This window comes from Triticum aestivum, chromosome 4B, assembly GCF_018294505.1.
Source record: "Triticum aestivum cultivar Chinese Spring chromosome 4B, IWGSC CS RefSeq v2.1, whole genome shotgun sequence".
Lineage (NCBI taxonomy): Eukaryota > Viridiplantae > Streptophyta > Magnoliopsida > Poales > Poaceae > Triticum > Triticum aestivum.
The window spans coordinates 641,752,816-641,773,049 of NC_057804.1; the positions used below are offsets into that span (position 1 = coordinate 641,752,816).

A 20,234-nucleotide genomic window follows, 5' to 3' on the forward strand; every position below is an offset into this window, starting at 1 on the left:
ATCTTGTCGCGGAGATACTTGAAACATTCCTGCCAGGATCGGCCAACATAACTGGGCAGACCCAAATATTTCCCATGCGTACTCTCGGAGTGCAAACCTAGGGCGGTCAGCAAAATCCGTTTTCTTGTAGCGGAGGTATTCTTACTGAACAAGACTGCTGACTTGCCGCGATTGATTACCTGGTCGGACCCCTGCTCATATACTTGCAAGATCTGGTTCACCACGCCAATGCTCTCCGGGGACGCCTCCATAAGCAGCAAAGAATCATCGGCAAAGAGAAGGTGGCTGGTCGAGGGGGCCTGGGGCGCGATTTGAATCCCTTTGATGTGGCCGGACTCCTCAGCCTGCTTGAGCAAAGCTGACAAACCTTCCGCGCATAACAGGAACAGGTATGGTGAAATGGAGTCACCCTCGCGAAGACCATGCCCCGGGATCACCTCGTCAGTGTAGGAGCCATTAACCTTAAATCGAAACTTTACCCTTCTGATGCATTTACTAATCAGGTTTATGAAAGGGTGCAACAAAGCCCAATTGAGCCATAACCTTCTCCAAAAAACTCCACTCGACCCGGTCGTACGCCTTGCTCATATCTAGTTTCAAAGCCGCGTAACACTGAGACCCGGACCGCTTCCTCTTCAAGAAATGTGTCATTTCGTAGGCCAAAATAGTGTTATCAGAAATGAGCCTGCCCGGTACGAAAGCACTCTAGTTAGGTGAGATGACCTCTCCCAAAATACACTTCAGCCTATTTGCCAGAACTTTGGACACGAGCTTGTACACCACATTGCAGAGGCTAATAGGGCGAAGATCCTTTAAACTTTTAGGGTTCTGCACCTTTGGGATTAGTACCACTAGGGTATCGTTCCATCCCTCCGGTATACTGCCGCCTCGCAATACATGTAACACTTCCCGTGTCACCTCGTCGCCGACCAATTGCCAATAGTGTTTATAAAAGACTGCTGGGAGACCGTCCATACCCGGCGCTTTAAGGTCACCAATGTCGTTCAAAGCTGCTTTAGCTTCCTCCGGGGTAAACTCAGCCATCAAAAAATCATTCATTGGGCCCGTCACCTTAGGGGCGATGTGATTCAATATTGCACTCGTGTCCTCCCCTGCCACCAAAGTAAACAGAGATGAAAAATAGTCAGTAACCAACTTCTTCATCCCCTCCTCACTGTCCACCACCGTCCCCTCCTCTGTTTTAAAACTCTGAATAGTATTCTTTCTTTTCCTTTCCGAGGCAAAAGCATGGAAAAAATTGGTGTTTCGATCCCCAAAGACCAGCCAGTTAACATGTTCCCGTTGCCTCAACACAAGGTCTTGTTGCTCCTCCAACCGTTACAGCTTAAAACTGATGGTTTGTTCCTTCCGGACCTGGCTGTCCGAGAGGGCCTCCCTTCGTGCAGCTTCTAGCTCTCCTCGGAGTTTTTTGATACGCTTGCCCAAGTCCCCCAAGACATCTCTGCTCCATGTGTTCAGAGCCCTCACAACTGCTTCCAGCCTCGCTCGAATGCTCACAGTCCTTTCCCCCTCCCACGCCTCCTTAACAATGGCATCACAGTCCCCCTCAAGTAGCCATCTTGCCTCAAACCGCAACAAATGCTCGCTCCCCTCCGACCTGCTCGTCGCAGGCCTGCCCTCCCGCTCCAAAATGACCGGTCCGTGGTCTGATTTCCTTGGATCACCATTTGTGACCTTATAAGCTGGAATACGCGCACACCACTCAGGAGTGGCTACCACCCTATCCAATCTTTCACGAATGTAACCATCAACACGGTAATTTTTATTCCTCCAGGTAAAAACATCCACCGTAAAACCGAGGTCATGAAGATTACAAAAATCAAGGGTATCACGAAAGTTTTGCATATATCTATGGGCTCTAGGCCCCCCCTTGCTTCTCACGACTGAACAAAACTTCATTAAAGTCCCCTAAGCAAACCCACGGAAGCTGAATTTGGTGATGCAAGGTTCGAAGCAGCCGCCATGTCTCCACCTTCTTATCGACATGTGATTCTCCATAGACCCCAGTAAACCTCCACTTAAATCCATCCTTCTCCTCCACGATAGCATCAATATGCATTCTCCCCATCCATTTTATTGTAATGTTTATTCCGCGTCGCCATGTTTATTCCGCGTCGCCAGAACAACGCCAAACCTCCACTCTTGCCTTTATTATCCTGGACCACCATATGCTGCAGCCTGAGCATGTCCCTAAACCTACCCATCCTCTCCTTATCCATCTTTGTCTCGGACAGGAAGAGAATGTCGGGGTCCTCCTTCTTCTGGAGATCCAGAAGTCCATGAACTGCCGGCCTATTCCCCATTCCCCGGCAGTTCCAAGCAATTATTTTCATTGCGGCACGCAGGGCTGCTCTGGCAGCCCCGCCACTTCAGTAGAGACCTCTGAAACTTGCTCATCCAGACCATCCTGCTTCCTCTTCTTGTGCACTTCTCCCTCTTCCCCCTCTCCCTCCATGCCCTCGGAGCTCCGCTTGCTACCCACCACCGCCTCCGGCCCCGAAACTAGCTCCACCCTTATCTGATCTCTCCCCTTCTTCTTATAAGTGCCACTTTTCTTGACATGTATGGCTTCCAGTCGCCCCCCACCTGATCCACCCTTGCGAGGCTCACGTCGATCTGCATGGAGCTAGTGGTCTGCATGGCCTCGGTAGTTGAGCCTGCCACTGTAGCTCCCCCACCCGGCTTCCCCTCACTGTCCACCTTTTCCGGTTGTTTATTCACACTCCCCTCCCCCGCCACTGCTCCTACCCCCGCTCCACTTGTTTATTCTTCTCCTGCAATGGGAAAGTGAGCTGCTTGACTGCCCCCACACCCCTCTTCCCTCCATGCCCCCCTGAAATAACCTTCTTCAACGGGCTTGTCACCTCCTGCTCCTTCTCCTCCTCCTCCGCCAGTTCACCCCAACTCCTGTTTTTCTTGCGCCAAGAAGGTGCATTACTGCCTGATGAGGATCGATTGCCCGAGCTTCTATTGCTTCTATTGCCCGAGCTACGCCCACTCCTGTATGCCCCGCCTTCCCCCCATTTGCCTCGAGCCCCACCAGGGTTACGCCGCAGCATGAACGCCCTCAGCCATGGTCCAAACTGGCGTTTCTCCCCCGTCTTCAGCTTCGTCTTACACGCCTTCTCATCGTGCCCAATGATTCCACACACATAGCAAAATTCAGGCAGGTACTCATACTCAAAGGGGCACTAGTTGTCTTCCTCATCCTCCCTAGTGTGATCACCACCCCGATTTGCCTGATCGCTACCCTCTTCCTCTTTCTCCACAGTCACACCCCTCATAAGTGGATGCTTGATCCCAATCCTGATCTTCACACGCAGGAATCTCCCTACTGCCCTCCCATCCGCTCTGGCCTCCACCCAATGACTTCTCCAATCTCCTTGCCAATAGCCTCCCCCACCTCTCTACACATCATGCCCAGAGGTAGATGCAATACTCTAACCCAGATTGGAATGGTTTCGAAGGTATAATCTTCAATTCTCTTCCTCGGCACGAAATCTTCCACCACCAAGAGGTCATTGCCAAACTCCCAGGGTCCGTTATCCAAGGCCATCCGCTTCCCAGATTCCTTCCCAAAGGTGAACAGGAAGGTATTCTCGCCCACCTCCTTACAGTCCAGACCTTTGATTGGGCACCAGATCTTGCCTAGGGTTTCCGCCATCGCTTCCACGAACACCGGCTTCTCAGACAAAAGTTTCGCTAATGCTTGGGGTTCCACCAGACCAACTTTGCCAGATCCACCCCACCCAATCTTGACGCCCTTCTTCTCCTTGTCCGACAACTGCAGATTCTGCAACAGCCCCCCCACTCGCTCCATACTGCCCCCAACTCCTCCAACCAGGACACCAACTAGGGAACCAAGGTGGTGTACGATCGCGTGCCCTAGATCACACGAAAGGATTCTAGTGGATGGGATCGGCCGGAGAACGCCAGGGAAGGGGAAAGGCGCCCGGCACGTAGATGGGGACGAGGACTCGGATGGCGGCGGGGAAAACCCTAGATCGCCTCCAGGGTCGTGAGACCGAGACCAACCGTCACCCTAGGGACGGACTCGATATGTGAACATTTTTAAATATTTCTTTTGTGAATATCTCTACTCCTAATGGCGCAGTTGGTGAATAGTCTGCGCGGTTTATTTTCGCTGGTTTTTTTTGTCATCCTCCCACCTCCGTTTTATTTTCGTTGGTTATTTTTCGTCTGGTTTTTTTACCTCCCCACGGTCGATGCGCTCACAGGCAGCCCGCTCCCACAATCCATCGCCACCCACCCACGACTCCCTCACCCTGGCTAGGGTTCCTAGCCCCTCCTCCTCAGCTGCCGCTGCATGTTCCTCGCTGGCCTCGCCCGGGCGCCTCCCGGACCTCGCCGGGAGAAGCCAGCCAGCGTCGTTCTGACCTCCTCCTCACGCCCTCGCCCTCATCCTCCTACTCAAGACGTCACCGTCGCCTCCCTCGCCCGCGGCCATGATGACCGATCTGGCGGTGGCGCCGCAGATCACCCTCTGGTCCATGGCCTCGACGGCGACGACGTAGCCCGCGCTCGCGTTCTTCCTCCCCCATCTCGTCTCCTCTCCGGTCGCTGCAGAGGAGCCCCGTTTCGCGCCGCCACCATGGTTGCCTGCAGCGAGCAGCAGAGGACCTAGCCGCCGCGTCCGACCGCAACCGCCGCCTGAAACCCTAGCCCCTCCTTCCAACTGCAGGTCAAGCCAGCAGGATCCCCTCCAGAAGAGCATTTGATGCGTGAGTGCATCCCCTTCTCTTCTTCTTCTTCTTCTTCTCGATTTGATGTGTGCGTGCGTGCTGTTGTGTGCAGGCCCGACTCATCTCTGCTTGTGCACAACAAGGAAGGTCATGGAGACGTTGCTCCCTATGTTTAGCGCATAGAAAATCAAGGCCAAGGCGGCTCATTTGCGTGTATGTTTGTGGCTGGCACACAATCCGTTAATCCTTCAAATTTTCGCACAGAAGGTGCCCTATTTATCCTCTTTGCATTTTTTTCATGTTAATTTTTTTAGATTGTTTGTGTTGGCAAATGGAAAAGGACTCGGAATCCTTGATTTCTACTGATTTTGAATTTCAGTCTCAAATTAGTTCCTCTACGTCCGATCCGGATGCCGCACTCCTCGCCACTACGCGAATCCTCTCTCGCCGCTGCGTGAATCCCCTCCGCCAAATCTCATGGTCCTCGCCATCGCGCCGGTGGTCTGGGTCGCCATGAGAAGACACGGGAGAAGCTAAACATGGTCTTGCTTTCATACCAATATCACAGCACGAATTAGTAATTTGAACACCGTTTGTAGTTTTCACCCTCGGAAAGCTAATGAACGCGAATGAAGATTATGAAGAACTTTCTTCAATAGCAAGGTCTGTACTCTGTACTGATACATTATGTAGCAACACTCTGTTTGTGCACTATCCTGTTCGTGATGTTTGCTTGATGATATAGCAACAATTTTACTTCATCTTGCTCTGTATATTTATGTCCTCTCTTTAGTTATACTTCTCTCGGGCTGACAAATTTCAATGCAGGCAGGGGTCTGGAAGCGCATGCCGCAGTATATACAGTGGGCTTGTGAAATGGTGTATGGGAAAAGTAAGTGATCTCTTGGTTAAGGCGGAGAAATTGAATTGGTTAAAATGCATGTTTTTCTATTGTAAAACGATTGAGTTTGACCCTATACTTGTAGAATGATGATGGAAGTGACAGTATGGCAGTACAGCTTGTTGACGAATCGCATTGGTCTGATCTTGTTATAATCATAGCAGTGGTATGTCAATGTGATCTCTGTTGTATAACAGATATTGCTCATCGAGTCATGGGTCCATTAACACCAATCCTTAACTATATAGTGACACCGTTTTACCATTTTTATCCCAACATCTTTCTCTTATATTATGTTGTAGGTCAGTTCAAAGCAGAAGGAAACCAGTGGCACCAGTGGGATGCGGGACACTGTTGAAACAAGCCCCCTCTTGCAGTACAGGGCCCAGGTGATTGCATTTTCATCTTTAACTTGTTTTTGGCACATATAGTACAATTTTTTTTACGAATCATCGAGGAAACAAAATATCCCTCCTCTTGTGTGGACCCTCAAGTTTTGTTGTTTCAATGTTTTAATCAAGTCTTTTGGCCATTTATCTCTTTAGCTGCAGCTTACTGTTTCTTGCTCTCACTCTGCACTGCACTACTTTTTCTTGTATTCCAGACTGTAGTGCCAGGTCGCATATTGAAAATGGAAGAGGCCATCAAGAATCGTGATTTTGAATCCTTTGCCAGGTTAACTGGTGCAGATAGCAACCAGTTTCATGCTGTATGTTTGGACACGAGTCCTCCCATCTTCTACATGAATGATAAGTCACACTGGTAGTTTTTTGGCAGTCCTGATTTTGAGGTTCTGTTAGTACTGAAATCCCAGAGTTGAGAATCGCTCTTTCAACCAACTGCAGGATAATTAACCTTGTCGAGAAGTGGAACCACTCGGAAGGAACCCCACAGGTATATTCTGTTCCTGTTTAACACTTGCTACCTTGTTTTAAATTCTTCTGACCTGCGTCGGTGCTGCATATAGGGGTTCTAAAATAAGGTTGGTTAAGCTTTGTTATGATATGCCAGTACAATAAGTTTTCACTGCACTGGATATAACATATTTAACTAGCATCACACAATGAAGTAATTTAACTTAATTTAAAAGAGCAACAAAATTATTGCCATCTTTCTGAAAAAGGTCCAGAAAATACGAGTTTAAGCTTCCAATCCTTTGGTTTTTAGGGAACATATAGTTCAGTTTGAAGAGTTCATGATGAAAACATATTCCCGCAGCCACTGCCTCCTCGATCTACGCTAGCCTGCAGCAGCAAGGTCAGCCCCCACACTGTGCATTTTTTCTTCAGGTCTTGGCACAGGAAACTGAAAAGGAGATGCTCCTAAAGTCACCACATTTAGGAAAACATAACAAGTCAGAGCATTTTAAGAATTGTTGTCTTCTGCTTGTAGCTTTGGATTCATCATGACTTATCTAAGCAGAGAGATCATAGCACTGATTTACGTGACCTCAGACCACTTGAGCACCGAGCAGTCTCTCCCTACAGAACAAATAGGTGAAATGGAAAATAACTTCAGCCGATAATTTGGTATTTAGCTATGTTCAAGGAGACAATGTAGTGCGTAATCAGTTCCAAAGAAGAAGAATAGGACATCTCATTTCGTTACATTAAAAATCTTATTTTGATTCTCTCCCCCTGCAAGAAGCCATTTCACCTCATACACCCCCACCGCCAGCAGGTAGCAGATTCATGTAATAGCCCCTCTCTTCCTAATCCCTTCTCAGTCCTAAGTTTGGCTCACATTGTGATTTAATGGCACCAATTATGAACAATTCAACTTATTTTGTGGGTATATTAAACTGCATCACACAAACTAAGCAATGTAGACAAATCTATGTTAACACCAACAGAGCATGCATTATTTAATTTTTTGGGGGACTTAATTCATTGATGCAATCCATATCTTGTACTTCTTTACAACAAGATGTTTCTTCTCGCAGAGGGATTTCCTGACAATCAAATGCAAAGTTTGCCACTTGCACTACTGATGATATATGTTGCATAGTGTACCAATTTGATGATGTGCTCATCTTGCTTGGACAGAACAAGGAATTTAGGTATAACTCCACTCATATATAGATACCCATCTTATTTATTCAAGCTATCTTTTAACGCTGAGCTCTGGTGTCATCCTATTTTTTACTTCCTCCATCGCAAAATAAGTGTCTCAACTATGTTATTATTTTTCTTCCATTCATTACTTAGCATTATCTTCTCTGTATATATGCATGTCAAGTTTGTTGTGTTTGAAAGATGACTAAGAGTAGCAGTAATATCATATGGCCAGCTTAATTAATATTCCAACCACCAATCATGGCTACTAACTACAAAGGAAAGCAGTCATATACTCATATGTGTACCTTCACTAAGAGTAGCAGTGCCTGGAGTTTAGATATTGCAGACTGTAGTGTTGTGGTCAATAAATCATGTCAAATGTTGTAGGGTGCTCGAAGTAATGAGCTTGCTGCTGCTTCAAGGCTGGAAGACACATTCAACTTCTAGCATACTACAAGTTCTGATGTAGCTAAGCTTTTCCACATTGACCCTGAAGCCAAGTGCACCTCTGTAGTCTTTGTTGGAGCTGATCGCCAGCTCCTCTTCTTCTTCGTCTAGCTTCCTCTCAAAGCTCACGCAAGAACAAAAGAACACAGATATTGGTGGCCGTTATATCACACAGCCGACCCTTTTCTCTTCTATGTATACTTTTCTCAAAGCAAATATGCGTACAAGTGCTTAAGTAGACTCACGCCCACGCAGCCGGGCCACACACTCGCCCACTAACTGCATGCACGCACCCACTCACACCACTAACTAATGACCTGATCTTCTCCTAGAATCACTCTAGGAACCACACGACACGGCCACTCATGCAACAGCAGCTAGCAACCTCGGACATGCATACACAGCAGCCTCTCGCCACCGTTCGGCATCTCGCCATGCGCCATATCTCACGGCTCCTCGCATCTCACCTCCTGCATGTTCTCCGAGGCTCCACCTGATACAACTACCTATATGCATGGACAAGCAAACTAATATGCAGATACATGTGAATCAAGATTAACAAAGCTAACAGTCTTGTCTTGCTGAAGAAATAGGAGGAGAAGTTGAACGTATAAGGTATTTTCATCACTAACTTGGTTCAGCTTCCAGCAGCCTTTCTATGTATATTAAGATGATTTTGGCCTATGAATTCGATATAAATGTACCATTCATTGTGCTGACAGCTAGTTCAGAGTATCTGCCATTGCCGAATTCATATCGGTTAACACACTTCCACTGATCACGACCCTCACACACAGGAAAATGCATCTACGATATTTGATAGTCCAGTCAAGAAAGAAATCTGTTCTCGTCCTCCTCTATTTTGCAATAACTCGTTTGGTTTGCGTCGATCCTTCGTGTCCTTTTCCTATCAATGCTGGTAGTTATTCCTCTTCTTGATTGTTTTGTGTGTTGTCACAGGCGTCGTGGCCGGAGGCCACGTGAAACCCACCTCCGCCGCCAGGGGCGACAACTATTTCCTCTTGCTTCACCGCCTTGTAGCCAAGGAGATCAGGCGTGTCCTCCTCTGCTGCTACGCCAGGAGCCTTCACCGGCTCCGAGACATGGTGGCCATCGATTCTCCGACGCCGATGAGGAATCGGTTCCATCATTGACATATAACCTGACAAGGTAGCGGCACAGGCTCTCCTCATCGTGATATGATCTTATTGTTTTTTGCTTGATCTTGATGTGTTCTTTGCTGCCCATGTATCGTGGGTTTAGTGGTCTGTTTTTTCCTACATTGAGTCGACATTCGTAGGACGCCCGGACAGGCCAACGACACCACATGCTAAGTGCTTGACGTGGTAACGGGCTCCACAGAGTGCGCGACCTCTACGATGGAGACTGGCCTCGCTACAGAGCACAGATGTCGGCATATGCTCTCATTCCTTGATTTATCTTTACTTTAACTACTCACTTCATCTCACGGTTGCTGGGCAGGATGGGTTTCGCTGGCGTTGTGGTCCAGACATAATAATTCTTTGAAGGAGTGCCATAGTGGAGTGATGTTAAAAAAAAGTGTGATGTGCGACCGATTGATGAAGTGATTTCTAGCTGCTATCAGGAACCAAGCTTAATTGGTGACTGCACTCTTCTTAACCAAGCTTCAGTCTAAGGTAAATGATACTACATATTATGACTCCTCTTTTTAATCTCCAATTTCTCGTGTTGAAGTATTGCTATTAATGCTTGCTTGTACATTAATTTAGCTATTGGAATCCTTCGTCGTCTTCCTATTTGGTTGGTAATTATTTGGGAGATAATAAGTTTGGGGTTTCAGGCACCTTGGTATGCACATGGCAAAGCAGAGCCCAAGAACATGATTATGGACGGTAACATGTAGTTTCATCGCCCATACTTACGGTCACACTACTGTACCTACAGTCACTCATTCAATTTTTTTTAGAGGAACTGCATTTCGCCGACCTGGACGTTGAATTAACTAATTTGAAAGGTTCAGATCATAAATGATTTTTTGAGATTAAATAGAAATGCCTAAATTAGATGGCATAGTCGCTCCGTTGTTGAAGTCCGACATTTGAGCATCCTTTCCAGGACATGGGTCGATGCGACCACATTGGACAAACACAGTTGGTTCGTATTTACGGGTTGGCAACAGAATTCTATTGACGTATCATTAGGGGATGACTTTTGTACTATTGCTTGGCTATAAGTTTTTTTGTGTCAGTGCTGATCTCCTCATTGCTGCACGGCGGTTTAGTAAGATATGTTTTGGACCGCTAAAGTTATAGCAAGATACTGCCAAGCCTAACACCCTGGATGTAGGAATAAAGTCTCTCCCTAGAGTGTAGAAGATTCTGTAAAAGTAAAAGACGTTGAGGGACGAGCAGGACAAGGAAGACAAGATGATCTAGATGGACATCAGCAATGAGGACTTCCTATAAATGATTGAACGGAGTGAACTCACCTACCTGTTGATTAGTACTTTTTTTAATCGGTGTGAACTAGGTACTGTAAAAATATATCAGTACTCTTTTCCTGTCGATGTTAACTTGATACTATAAAAATATACCTGTACCATATATTTGAGCCAGAATCAAACTGATTGTGTTTATTAGTTATCCAAATTTCAGAATTTTGACTGCATTAGTTCTAGGATGGCCTGATCATCTATTCCCTTCATCGCAAAATAAGTATCTTCGATTTGGCAACTTCTGAAATTATTTTGACTGCATTAGTTCGGAGGGAATATTTAGGAATAGTGTCAGTTAGTACTCCATTGGCTTTGCTATTCCTAATGTTATTGCTTGCATAATATTAATAGGCAATGATGAATGGGAAGAAAATGAGTGGATAAACCGGTTAGTCTTGCTTCAGGTTTGAAGTGTGCAAACTATTGTGGGCTTTTGGATGTGTTAAGTCGTATGTTTTCTTTGGGCCAGAAACTGGAAAGTGCAATAAAGGTTTCTATGATCTCTACCTTAGCAGGAGATTCGTCATGAACTGTGATAAACAAGGTCAAAGTTGTGCGTAAAGGCTGTCGGAGACATGGGAAAACCACAAGGTTGTGCAACACAAACAGTTAAGACTGTCCTGTTAAGATACTATTTTTAATGAAGGCATATTTTGTTACTATTGTATGCATGGAATCCTGTTTACTTTGTATCATCACTTGTAATTTATTTAATTGGCAACACTTTTGCTTTAGAAATATGTAAATTAACTAAAATATCTCCGTAGTTATTAGAGTTTATTACTCTTATATTTCACATCTTCATTTTACTAAAATATATCCGTAGTTATGAGAGTTTGTTACTCTTATATTTCACTTATTCAACATAGAGGAAAAACAACTTGCTTATAGATCTTATTGGATTTTTTTCATGCATTGCTTATTTTTTTTGATGCCTCAAGTACTTGATATCTCCTTCAGTCAATTTTTTGAAGCGGAGGCAAAAGATTTGCCTCATCTCATGAATTAAGAAGAGTTTGGAAATACATCGCCAGCCGTCAAAGGACGACCCCAAAAAATAAGCCTACTTCGGTGGCATTAAAGAACATAGACGCTTAGCCCCCGCCAACCCCCATAACCCAACATTGGTCTTAATCTTAGATGTGATTACATTTGGCAAGGATGACACATTTCTAAACACCCGCGCATTCTGCTTGTAGCAAATCCCCCGAGAGACTTATCATGACGAGGGATGCAAGGCCCTTTCTCATGTTGGCATTGACGCCCACCGTGTGGTGCCACCACTCCACGTTGTGGAAGTTTCTCCAGGTAGTGAGAGCCATATGGACAATGACATTCTTGTGCTTGGGAATTGTGAAAATGGAGGGGGCGATGTCTTTTGGCTTATGCCCCCCAAGCCACGGGGAGTGCCAAAAGGGGGTCCTCTTTCCATTGAAAATGGTGATGGTGGTGCACTCATAAAAGAGCGCCATGTCTTCCTCATCGCACAGGTGCCCTAAATCAACCCAAGCTCAGCTCGGGTCCTTCCAAGCCTGCCAAGGTCACTGGAGACGCAATGCACGCGCGAAATTTTCCATGTCCAGGATGCCCAACCCGCCCAAATCCTTAGGCTTGCAAATGTTGGCCCCGGCCCAAATCCTTAGGCTTGCAAACGTTGGCTCATCTGATCTTACATTTCCACCGGAAACCTTATCTATGCCACCCCAAAGGAAAGCTTGTTGCAACTTGCCAATGGAAAACATTGTTCCTTTGGGTACGACAAGCGAAGTGAGGTGGTGGATGGCTAGCGAAGTGACAACCGGCTTTACCCAAGTTCTTCTGCCAGCCATCGTAAGGAACTTCCCCCGAACGGGCATGATTTTTCTGGCAATCTTATCAAGCAAATTCTGGACGTCCATAGCCCACAACCGGTGAATAGAAAGAGGAAGGCCGAGGTACTTCAATGGGAATTGAGCTCGGACAGCCAGGAAGTCACCCAAAATCATGTCCAGATCGACATTGGAGCATCTGATAGGGGCCAACGAGCTCTTATGGATATTTGTAACTTGACCGGTGACATTGCCAAAGCTCTGGAGGATGGAGGCAAGCATGTCCATGTCCTCCTTAATAGGCTTAAAAAACGCTGCATCATCCGCACACAAGGAGGCGCAAAGACAAGCCCCGCAACCACATAATTTGTGCAGGCTACCATTGGCCGTAGCCACGTCCAAAATCTGCTGAAGGGGGTCAATCGCAAGGACAAAAATAAGGGGCGATAACGGGTCACCCTGAAGCATGCATTCATGACAACTTCATGTATGTACGCAACTATGCTCACCATCTCCAACGAACCAACACGCCATCGCTTCTGCTTAAGTTGGACATCAAGAAGGCTTTTGATTCAGTTAAATGGGAATACCTGCTTGACTTGTTCAAAAGGAGGGGGTTCCCCCAAGGTTTCGAGAGTGGATGACGACATTGTTGCTGACGTCCACTTTCAACATTCTCCTCAACGGTGTTCCCGACAGCCCTACTTCAGTCTGGATTACTGAAAATATGCATGATGGTGTGCCATCAAGTGCTACACTACGGAACTTGATTCCACCTTCCTGCAATGTTGTAGGATCTAGCTAGGTTTTTACAGGAAGCGTTTAATTCCTATTCTTTTGCTTACTGTGACAGCCATTATAGATGAATCATTAGGGGTAACCTCCATTGATGCCATTCTTCACTGTTATTGCCTAACATGAGGGGCATGAGAGTGATTGAACCTGCCTGGGTATGTTTGCTCGAGTTAGAGAAGACTTTGGAGCAACTCGGAGTGGAGTTGGGCGATGTTAAACCAAAAGTGCAGCCGGATGGCTGGTATGTATGTATAGGCTAGATATTTCTATATCCCTCGTCGATTCTTTGGTCTCCTGGATTTCTGCCATCGAACAATTTATATTCTTGGTATTGCTGCCATCGGGCTCTATGTAAATTAGTATTATTTGAAACAAACTGTTGTATGCATCCGAAAGAAAAAATTGGAGATATTTTTCTGGGTATGTTCACTATTTGCATTATTATGAAAAAAAAGTTTCATTTAATTGCATGGTCAAAACTTTTGCTGAGATGGTTCTTTGCCCCACTAGAAGTTAGAAATATGAACTTTTGTAGTTCGTTGTTATTGTTATTTCATGACTTGCTTTTTTTAAGAGAAGTGGAAACTATTTTCCGTTAGCAGATAAGTACACCTTTTGTATTGGTTTGCAATTCCTCGGGTGAAGCAAACACATTTTCACAAGAGATGTTTACTTTCATGAACATATATATTAATGTTAGCTTGAGTTTCAAGCAGCATACTTAGTATATACTCCAAACTTTTGTGCGTTAGTTCATATGTGCATTGCCACACACAGTTACTTTTATTTATTTATGTTGGCACGTACACGTTTACTATTGGCTATAAAGCATGTCTCAATTTTTTTTTGACATTCATTTGAATTTGCTAAACCAACTAAATACTTGCCTAGGAAGCATTAGAAATGTACTATACTCCTGGTCATGAACAAAGCCAATCACCGCGCATTGAAAAGCCAGTGACTTCCATTGAATTAAGGTTCACACTTCATTTGTCAACATGAAACCAACAAAGTCAATGTCCCCATGCAGCGAAGCCCTCGTGACCCTACTGCATTCCCTGTTCCACAAAAAAATTCTCAAGATGGAGACCGTGCTCACCATTCCCGTGGACCTTCAGGTGAAGGAGAATTTATAACATTGAGATATCATATAATTATTCAATTATGAAGTTGCTAAAACCTTGATTGCTCTACAAATGTGATGCAAAAGCTTGTGCATGAATCAAGTTTTATTGGTGGATGGATCATATTGCTGACCAATCTGAAATGAAGAATACAAGCCATGATTTTGTTCACTTTCATCACTTATTTATGTCATTTAATAATCTATTTGATTCATTTACTCGCATTATGGCCCGTAGCAACGCACGGGCATTTTACTAGTACTTTTGTAACACACGAACTTTTTTACTTATTTTATTAGCACTTATATATATATTTTGAACGTAATTCGGTAATGGGCCGCAATTTACGGCGCCTAGGCGATTGCCTGCCTCCCCGCTGCAACCCTCCTCGAGGCCCGTCCCGTGTTCCTTTCCATCTCGGCCTTCCTTCAACATAAATCTGCGCAAGGTCGCCGCACGTGTCATTGCTCGCTCCTACCCAAACCCAAACCTCAGTCGGCTCGGCTATGGCCGCCATCAAGATCAAGCTCGTGGTGGACAGGTCGTGCAACCGCGTGCTGTTCGCCGACATCGGCTCCGACTTCGTCGACGTCCTCCTCGCCTTCCTGACGCTCCCGATCTCCGCCGTCCAGCTCGCCGCGGGCGCGTCCTCGCCGGGCTGCCTGACAAACCTCTCCGCCAGCGTCCGGCACCTGGGGGACGCTAAACTGTTGAAGGGCGAGGCCTGCCACGGCACGCTTCTCAGGCCTACACACGCCGATGAATTTGGGTCCGTATCTTAATTAGGAATTTGATCAGATCGCAAGATCTCTCCAAATCTTGCTGTCAATGTGCAAGTCATGCATATCCATGAGGAATTTCTATGCTCGCAGGTACAGTAGCGCACCATGCCCAGGGTGCACTCCGTTCAAGGAAAAGCATCCGACTCCACAGGGACAGCACCTCCAGCAGTGTGGTTGCAGGTGCCGGGAGGTCATGGCTAGGCTGGCGCATGTGTGCGACCAAACAACACGCACAGAGGTCTTCTCCAAGTGGAAAGAGAGGTTCGTCATCAGCGACGATCTGGTGATCAAGCCGGCGGCGACTAGCACGGTCTTGTCTTTTCTTCAGGGTCTCTACGGAGACAGGATCAAAGACGCCTACGAGGTGGAGGTGGACGTCGGATGGACCCAGGTCAGGTGAACTACATGTCTACATTTCTTTGGCCTGAATTCATACTGATATTATGATGCTATAAATTTCAGGTGGTTTGCTTGCTCAAGGCATGTGTCTCGTCCACCACCATATTCACCGATGTGTTTCTCGCGAAAAGAACCGATGCTTTGATGGGCACATCAGTGCTCACAATTCACAGTCCTCGGCGTCAAGAAACCAACCAAACCCCCGATCCGCAGATGAGCATCAAGCTTTTCTTCGACAAGGAGGACAGAAAGGTCATGTACGCTGAGTGCAAGCATGACTTCGTGGACCTGCTCCTCAGTTTCCTGACCTACCCCATGGGGTGCATCCTCAAGAACCTGGCCGGCACGTCTCACCGGTTCCACGGCTTCAACAATCTTTACAGTAGTGCCGACGGTCTCAACACGTCTGGCTCCTGACGGGACCCTGCTTCGGTGACAAGAGCACGCTGCTGGATCCTAATATTGCTCCGTTGAAGATGCACGGCGCCAATTGGTCGGATCAAGCAATTGCGGAGTGGTATCATCTCTGCCGGACCGGGAAGCGGCAGTGCTCCCCCGCAAAGGATAAAAGGTCATGCCATTTGTTCGATCCGGTGTTTGTAGACGATCACACCTATGTGGTAGCCGACGAGCTTAGTATACATCAAGCTCCGGCCGTGTCGGTGCTGAAGCACTGGTGCAAGAGAAACCGGGATAATGTAGTGGAGATGGACATCTCTGTCAGCAAACGAGAGGCAAGTTATCTATATATACATGCCTTGGCATTCATTTTTCTTCTTCTTAGAAATGAGTCATGGCAGTTGATGGCTTTAGGTTTTATAAGTTTCTTGTGTGGATCAAACACTTGCAGGCTGTTGCGCTACTACGAGCGGTGATCAATTCAGAGACTGTGCTGTCAGATGCGTTCAAGGAGAGGTTTGAGCAGGAAGCACAACCGCTGCCACCTTCGAAAAGAAGAACAGGTTCGCCATCGGTGGAAAAGATGCAGATCTTTGTCAAGATCTTCACAGGCGAGACCATCACCCTTGACATGGCAAGCTCCGACACGGTTGCTGCCGTGAGGAGTAAGATCCAGATGAAGGGGAAGCCAATGGCTGACTGTGGGTTAGTGTACGGTGGCAAATGCCTACAGGATCCATGGACCCTGGCTGACTGTGGCATTCATAGAGAAGCCACCATCCATCTTGAGTTTTACCCCCGCGGCCTTATCAAAACTGACACAGAATGACTAAATATCATTGGTAACTTTTCATTTGAAAATGAGGTTCAGGCTTGAGAATCATTATGATGCACACAGCCATTTTTTCATGAGCGTCATAGGGTGGCATCGTAGTGTTATGTATTCAGTGTAAAGTTCTTATAATAGCGAAAGGCAACGAGGCCATGTCATTTGTAACTTGGGTCGATGATCATCACATACATAATCTAGCCATACTTCGCTGTATAACCATGAGTTGTGGTTCTTCAGAGCACACTGTCAAATTAATTGCAATGTGACCTTACCAAGTGAGAGTAGTAGGACTTAATAATGAGAATCCAAAAATCAATAAACGAAAACCCACTGGATCATACAATTATTCTTTTAAGCGGAAGAAAAAAGACCACTGGATCATACAATCATTAACGAACCTATGGTCTATGTCATACGATTTAACATCCTACTACATGTGGATGTGTGACATTCATGCCAACTGCATTTTTTACTCAACCATGCATGGATCCTCATGAATAGACATGCATGTCAACTGCATTTTTTAATTCACCATGCATGGATCCTCATGAATAGTGTCTAGAAATCAATGGTGTCGAGCGTAGGTTCGGCCGAACCATGGTTCCGTACAACATTTTCGGACAAACTTGGTTAACGGGCATACGAAAGGAAATGTATGTCTCCATATCGTACCTTGTTTTTTCAGTAATACAACATAGCAGAAATTAGTGACACAAGAGTTTACAAGACTTACATTAACAAAACTAAACACGTCTAATACCATTCATCAGAGGGCGCTTCCTCTTCACCGCTCTAGCTTGCAGCTCTCGAATCTCATAAGTTTGGATGTAGCAATGGTAGGGTGGTATCAGAGATTTCCATGCAAGGACCTTAAATGTTCCCCCTTGAGGCCTAGCGGTTCCGTACAGAACATCTATGGCCATTATCTTGGGAACTTCCTCTTCGGAAGAGCATGTCTGATTAGTACCAAGAACAAGAATATCTTCAGTAGTTGTGCCCATTGGTTGAAAATACACAGGTCTATTCTCACTCGGAAGTTCATGCGGATGCTCACCAAACTTACAGAGCTGATTTTGTATGTACCCTCTTCGGAATGCCAGAACCTTGCACCAGAAATTGATGTTAAAATTAGCTCTCAATACACTTGCGGTCATGTTTGCATCAACAAGATTATCATTCAGAGATTCTGCTATCTCCATTGCCAAACAGACAAGCCTCGGGTGCATCTTGGGATCCGTGCTTCCAAACGTAACCACTTTGAAAAAATACCAGAATGCCTCATGAGACAGATGCTTCAGCACTAAAGTGTGTGTTGTTCCAAGCTTTGTGATCTTGTCAGATCGGCTTGTGATGATGATTTTGCTACCACTTGTAGTGCTCTGTCGGCAAATAGAGCACATGATTTCCCACAGATCTTCGTCAAGATCCCCAACTATGTCGACAACAATCAGCAATCTCCCCTTATTCTCATGTCTCGGTGCACATCTGTCTTCCAAAGAGGCTATATCTTGAATTATGAAATTATCATGCCTGAAAGAAACAATCTGTGAGAAATGGTGACGTACTCTTTCATCTTCACAGACATGAGCGACAAGAGTGCTCTTTCCAACACTGTCTGGACCAACAATAGGGAGGACATCAAAGCAACTAGTACAAGATTGTATTTCTGTGCACAGCAAGAAGTTGATCACCACTTCTGTCTCCCTCTGGCGGGCAAACATGCACTTCTCCAGCAAGAGATGCATGCTGTAAGGCTGACGATGCATGCGAGGATATGTTGTCAGGAACCTGACCATCTCGCTGGCATCAAGAATCATGGATCTCAAACCGTCAAGGGCCTCTTCAAGCCCTTGTGATGTTCTTTTGCTGTTGCTGCTGGAGACGCAGAGCCGTTGTGCATAACGAAATTTAGACACCGCCCCACATTGACTCGCAGCCAAATTATTCTGCTCCTCTTGGTATGGTTGTCATCTGAAGGTGTCAAGCACATAGTAGCCTTGGTAGATGGCATACCTTAGCATGCTAAGCTGCCCGAGCATTCCATGGTTTGTGATGTGCCGCCCCATGGCCTCGTCGATTGTGACCTGCCCCCTGAGTAGAATTCTCTCTAAGCCAGCCTCCACGGCCTCCGCCGGTGGCTTGGAGTATTTGTTGATGATGGAACTCATGGATCTTGATATGAGTTCACCCATCAAAGCAGAAACGAAAATCTCCATTTGTGGGATTAGGAGGGTTTGTATCCTCGGGAATGAGTTGAACAGTTGATGTCTCTGCAAACTCTTTTTATGCTCTGCCCCTGCCTCCTCGGTCATTGCTGGTTAGCAAAGTCATGGTTCTCAATCATTGTTGGTTATCAAAGTCACGCTTCCTGGTTAAAAAATAAGGGATCAATTTGGGACTAGTGGGGCTGCTATCCTCAATAGATAAGTTGACGTCTCTTCTGGTTAGCTAACTCAACCTTCCTGCTCAATAGTAAAATATTTTACAATAGAAAATGCCAGTGCTCCACTCACTAAAATTGGATCGATTCCATGCACGCCATCCTTGTATATGGTTGCAATTTTTGTTGTTTTATCACATAGACTTGACTAATTCCTAATGGACCATTGTTGACGAGCCATCACCACTGATTTGGTAACCGAACGAAATTTCGTGATTTCGCGCGGTTACCGCGTTTGCCGTCACCCCTCGAGAAACACTCATACCGAGCAAAATATCTCGAATATTTTGAAATTTTTGAATTCAAACGCTCATTATCGTGACGTAGTGGCAAAGGTGCCCGTTTTTAAGCAGCGAGTCGTGTGTTCGAGTCTGTGCTCCCACACCCGCATTTTTTATTTTAAATTCGTCCTAATTTTTTTCAGTATTTCGTGGTTACCGTGGTAACCGCAAATTCCGGTGCCCCACGAGAAAAAAAGTCCACTTGGGATCCAAAACCTTGGCCATCACCACACAGATATGTCTAACTCTTAGATCTTTGTTGATGGACCATCACCATGTATTTCTTTCTATCAGACAGACTTGACTGAGAACCAACTGTCTGTCGGGTCGTTGTTGCTGAAGCATCACCACATATTTTTTTTCTCCATCAAACAGACTTGACAGTTGACTGAGTACCAACTCTTGGTTCTTTGCCGCTAACACTTAATTTATCTGAATCTAGTGGAGTATTCAACTAGCCTGAAATTGATAAACAGACCGAGCATAGCGTACTAATCAAGGAAAGACTTGGACCAAGTTCTACTACAGTTTTCAGTCTACAGAAATTTCTTTGTGTCGAAAGGAGCCCTAAATCACTTCACACTTCTTAATTAACTCTCATTTCATCAGATGCACTGACAGTGTCTAAACTTGATGACCATTTTCAGAACTGTCCTTGAATTAAAGTGTATATTTAGTTGGTCTGCATACGGTTCGAATGCGGTATCTGTATCGTATATTGATGGTGTGGATACTTGCCTCATCACGACGTACATCCATTGGTGATATC

At 45.8% G+C, this 20,234-nt stretch overlaps 2 protein-coding genes across 2 annotated transcripts; both read left to right on the forward strand.

Moving 5' to 3' along the window:
• The first annotated feature begins 4,759 nt into the window (after positions 1–4,759).
• Positions 4,760–6,962, forward strand: LOC123090324 (diphosphomevalonate decarboxylase MVD2, peroxisomal-like). Its single transcript, XM_044511677.1, has 8 exons — positions 4,760–4,871; positions 5,324–5,387; positions 5,553–5,616; positions 5,711–5,791; positions 5,928–6,014; positions 6,230–6,387; positions 6,426–6,518; positions 6,593–6,962. The coding sequence occupies exons 1-8, from the start codon at positions 4,760–4,762 to the stop codon at positions 6,642–6,644; spliced, it is 711 nt and encodes a 236-aa protein (XP_044367612.1). The 3' UTR covers positions 6,645–6,962.
• Positions 6,963–14,837: 7,875 nt separating this feature from the next.
• Positions 14,838–16,239, forward strand: LOC123089536 (uncharacterized). Its single transcript, XM_044511191.1, has 2 exons — positions 14,838–15,101; positions 15,205–16,239. The coding sequence occupies exons 1-2, from the start codon at positions 14,839–14,841 to the stop codon at positions 15,512–15,514; spliced, it is 573 nt and encodes a 190-aa protein (XP_044367126.1). The 5' UTR covers position 14,838; the 3' UTR covers positions 15,515–16,239.
• The last annotated feature ends 3,995 nt before the right edge of the window (positions 16,240–20,234 follow it).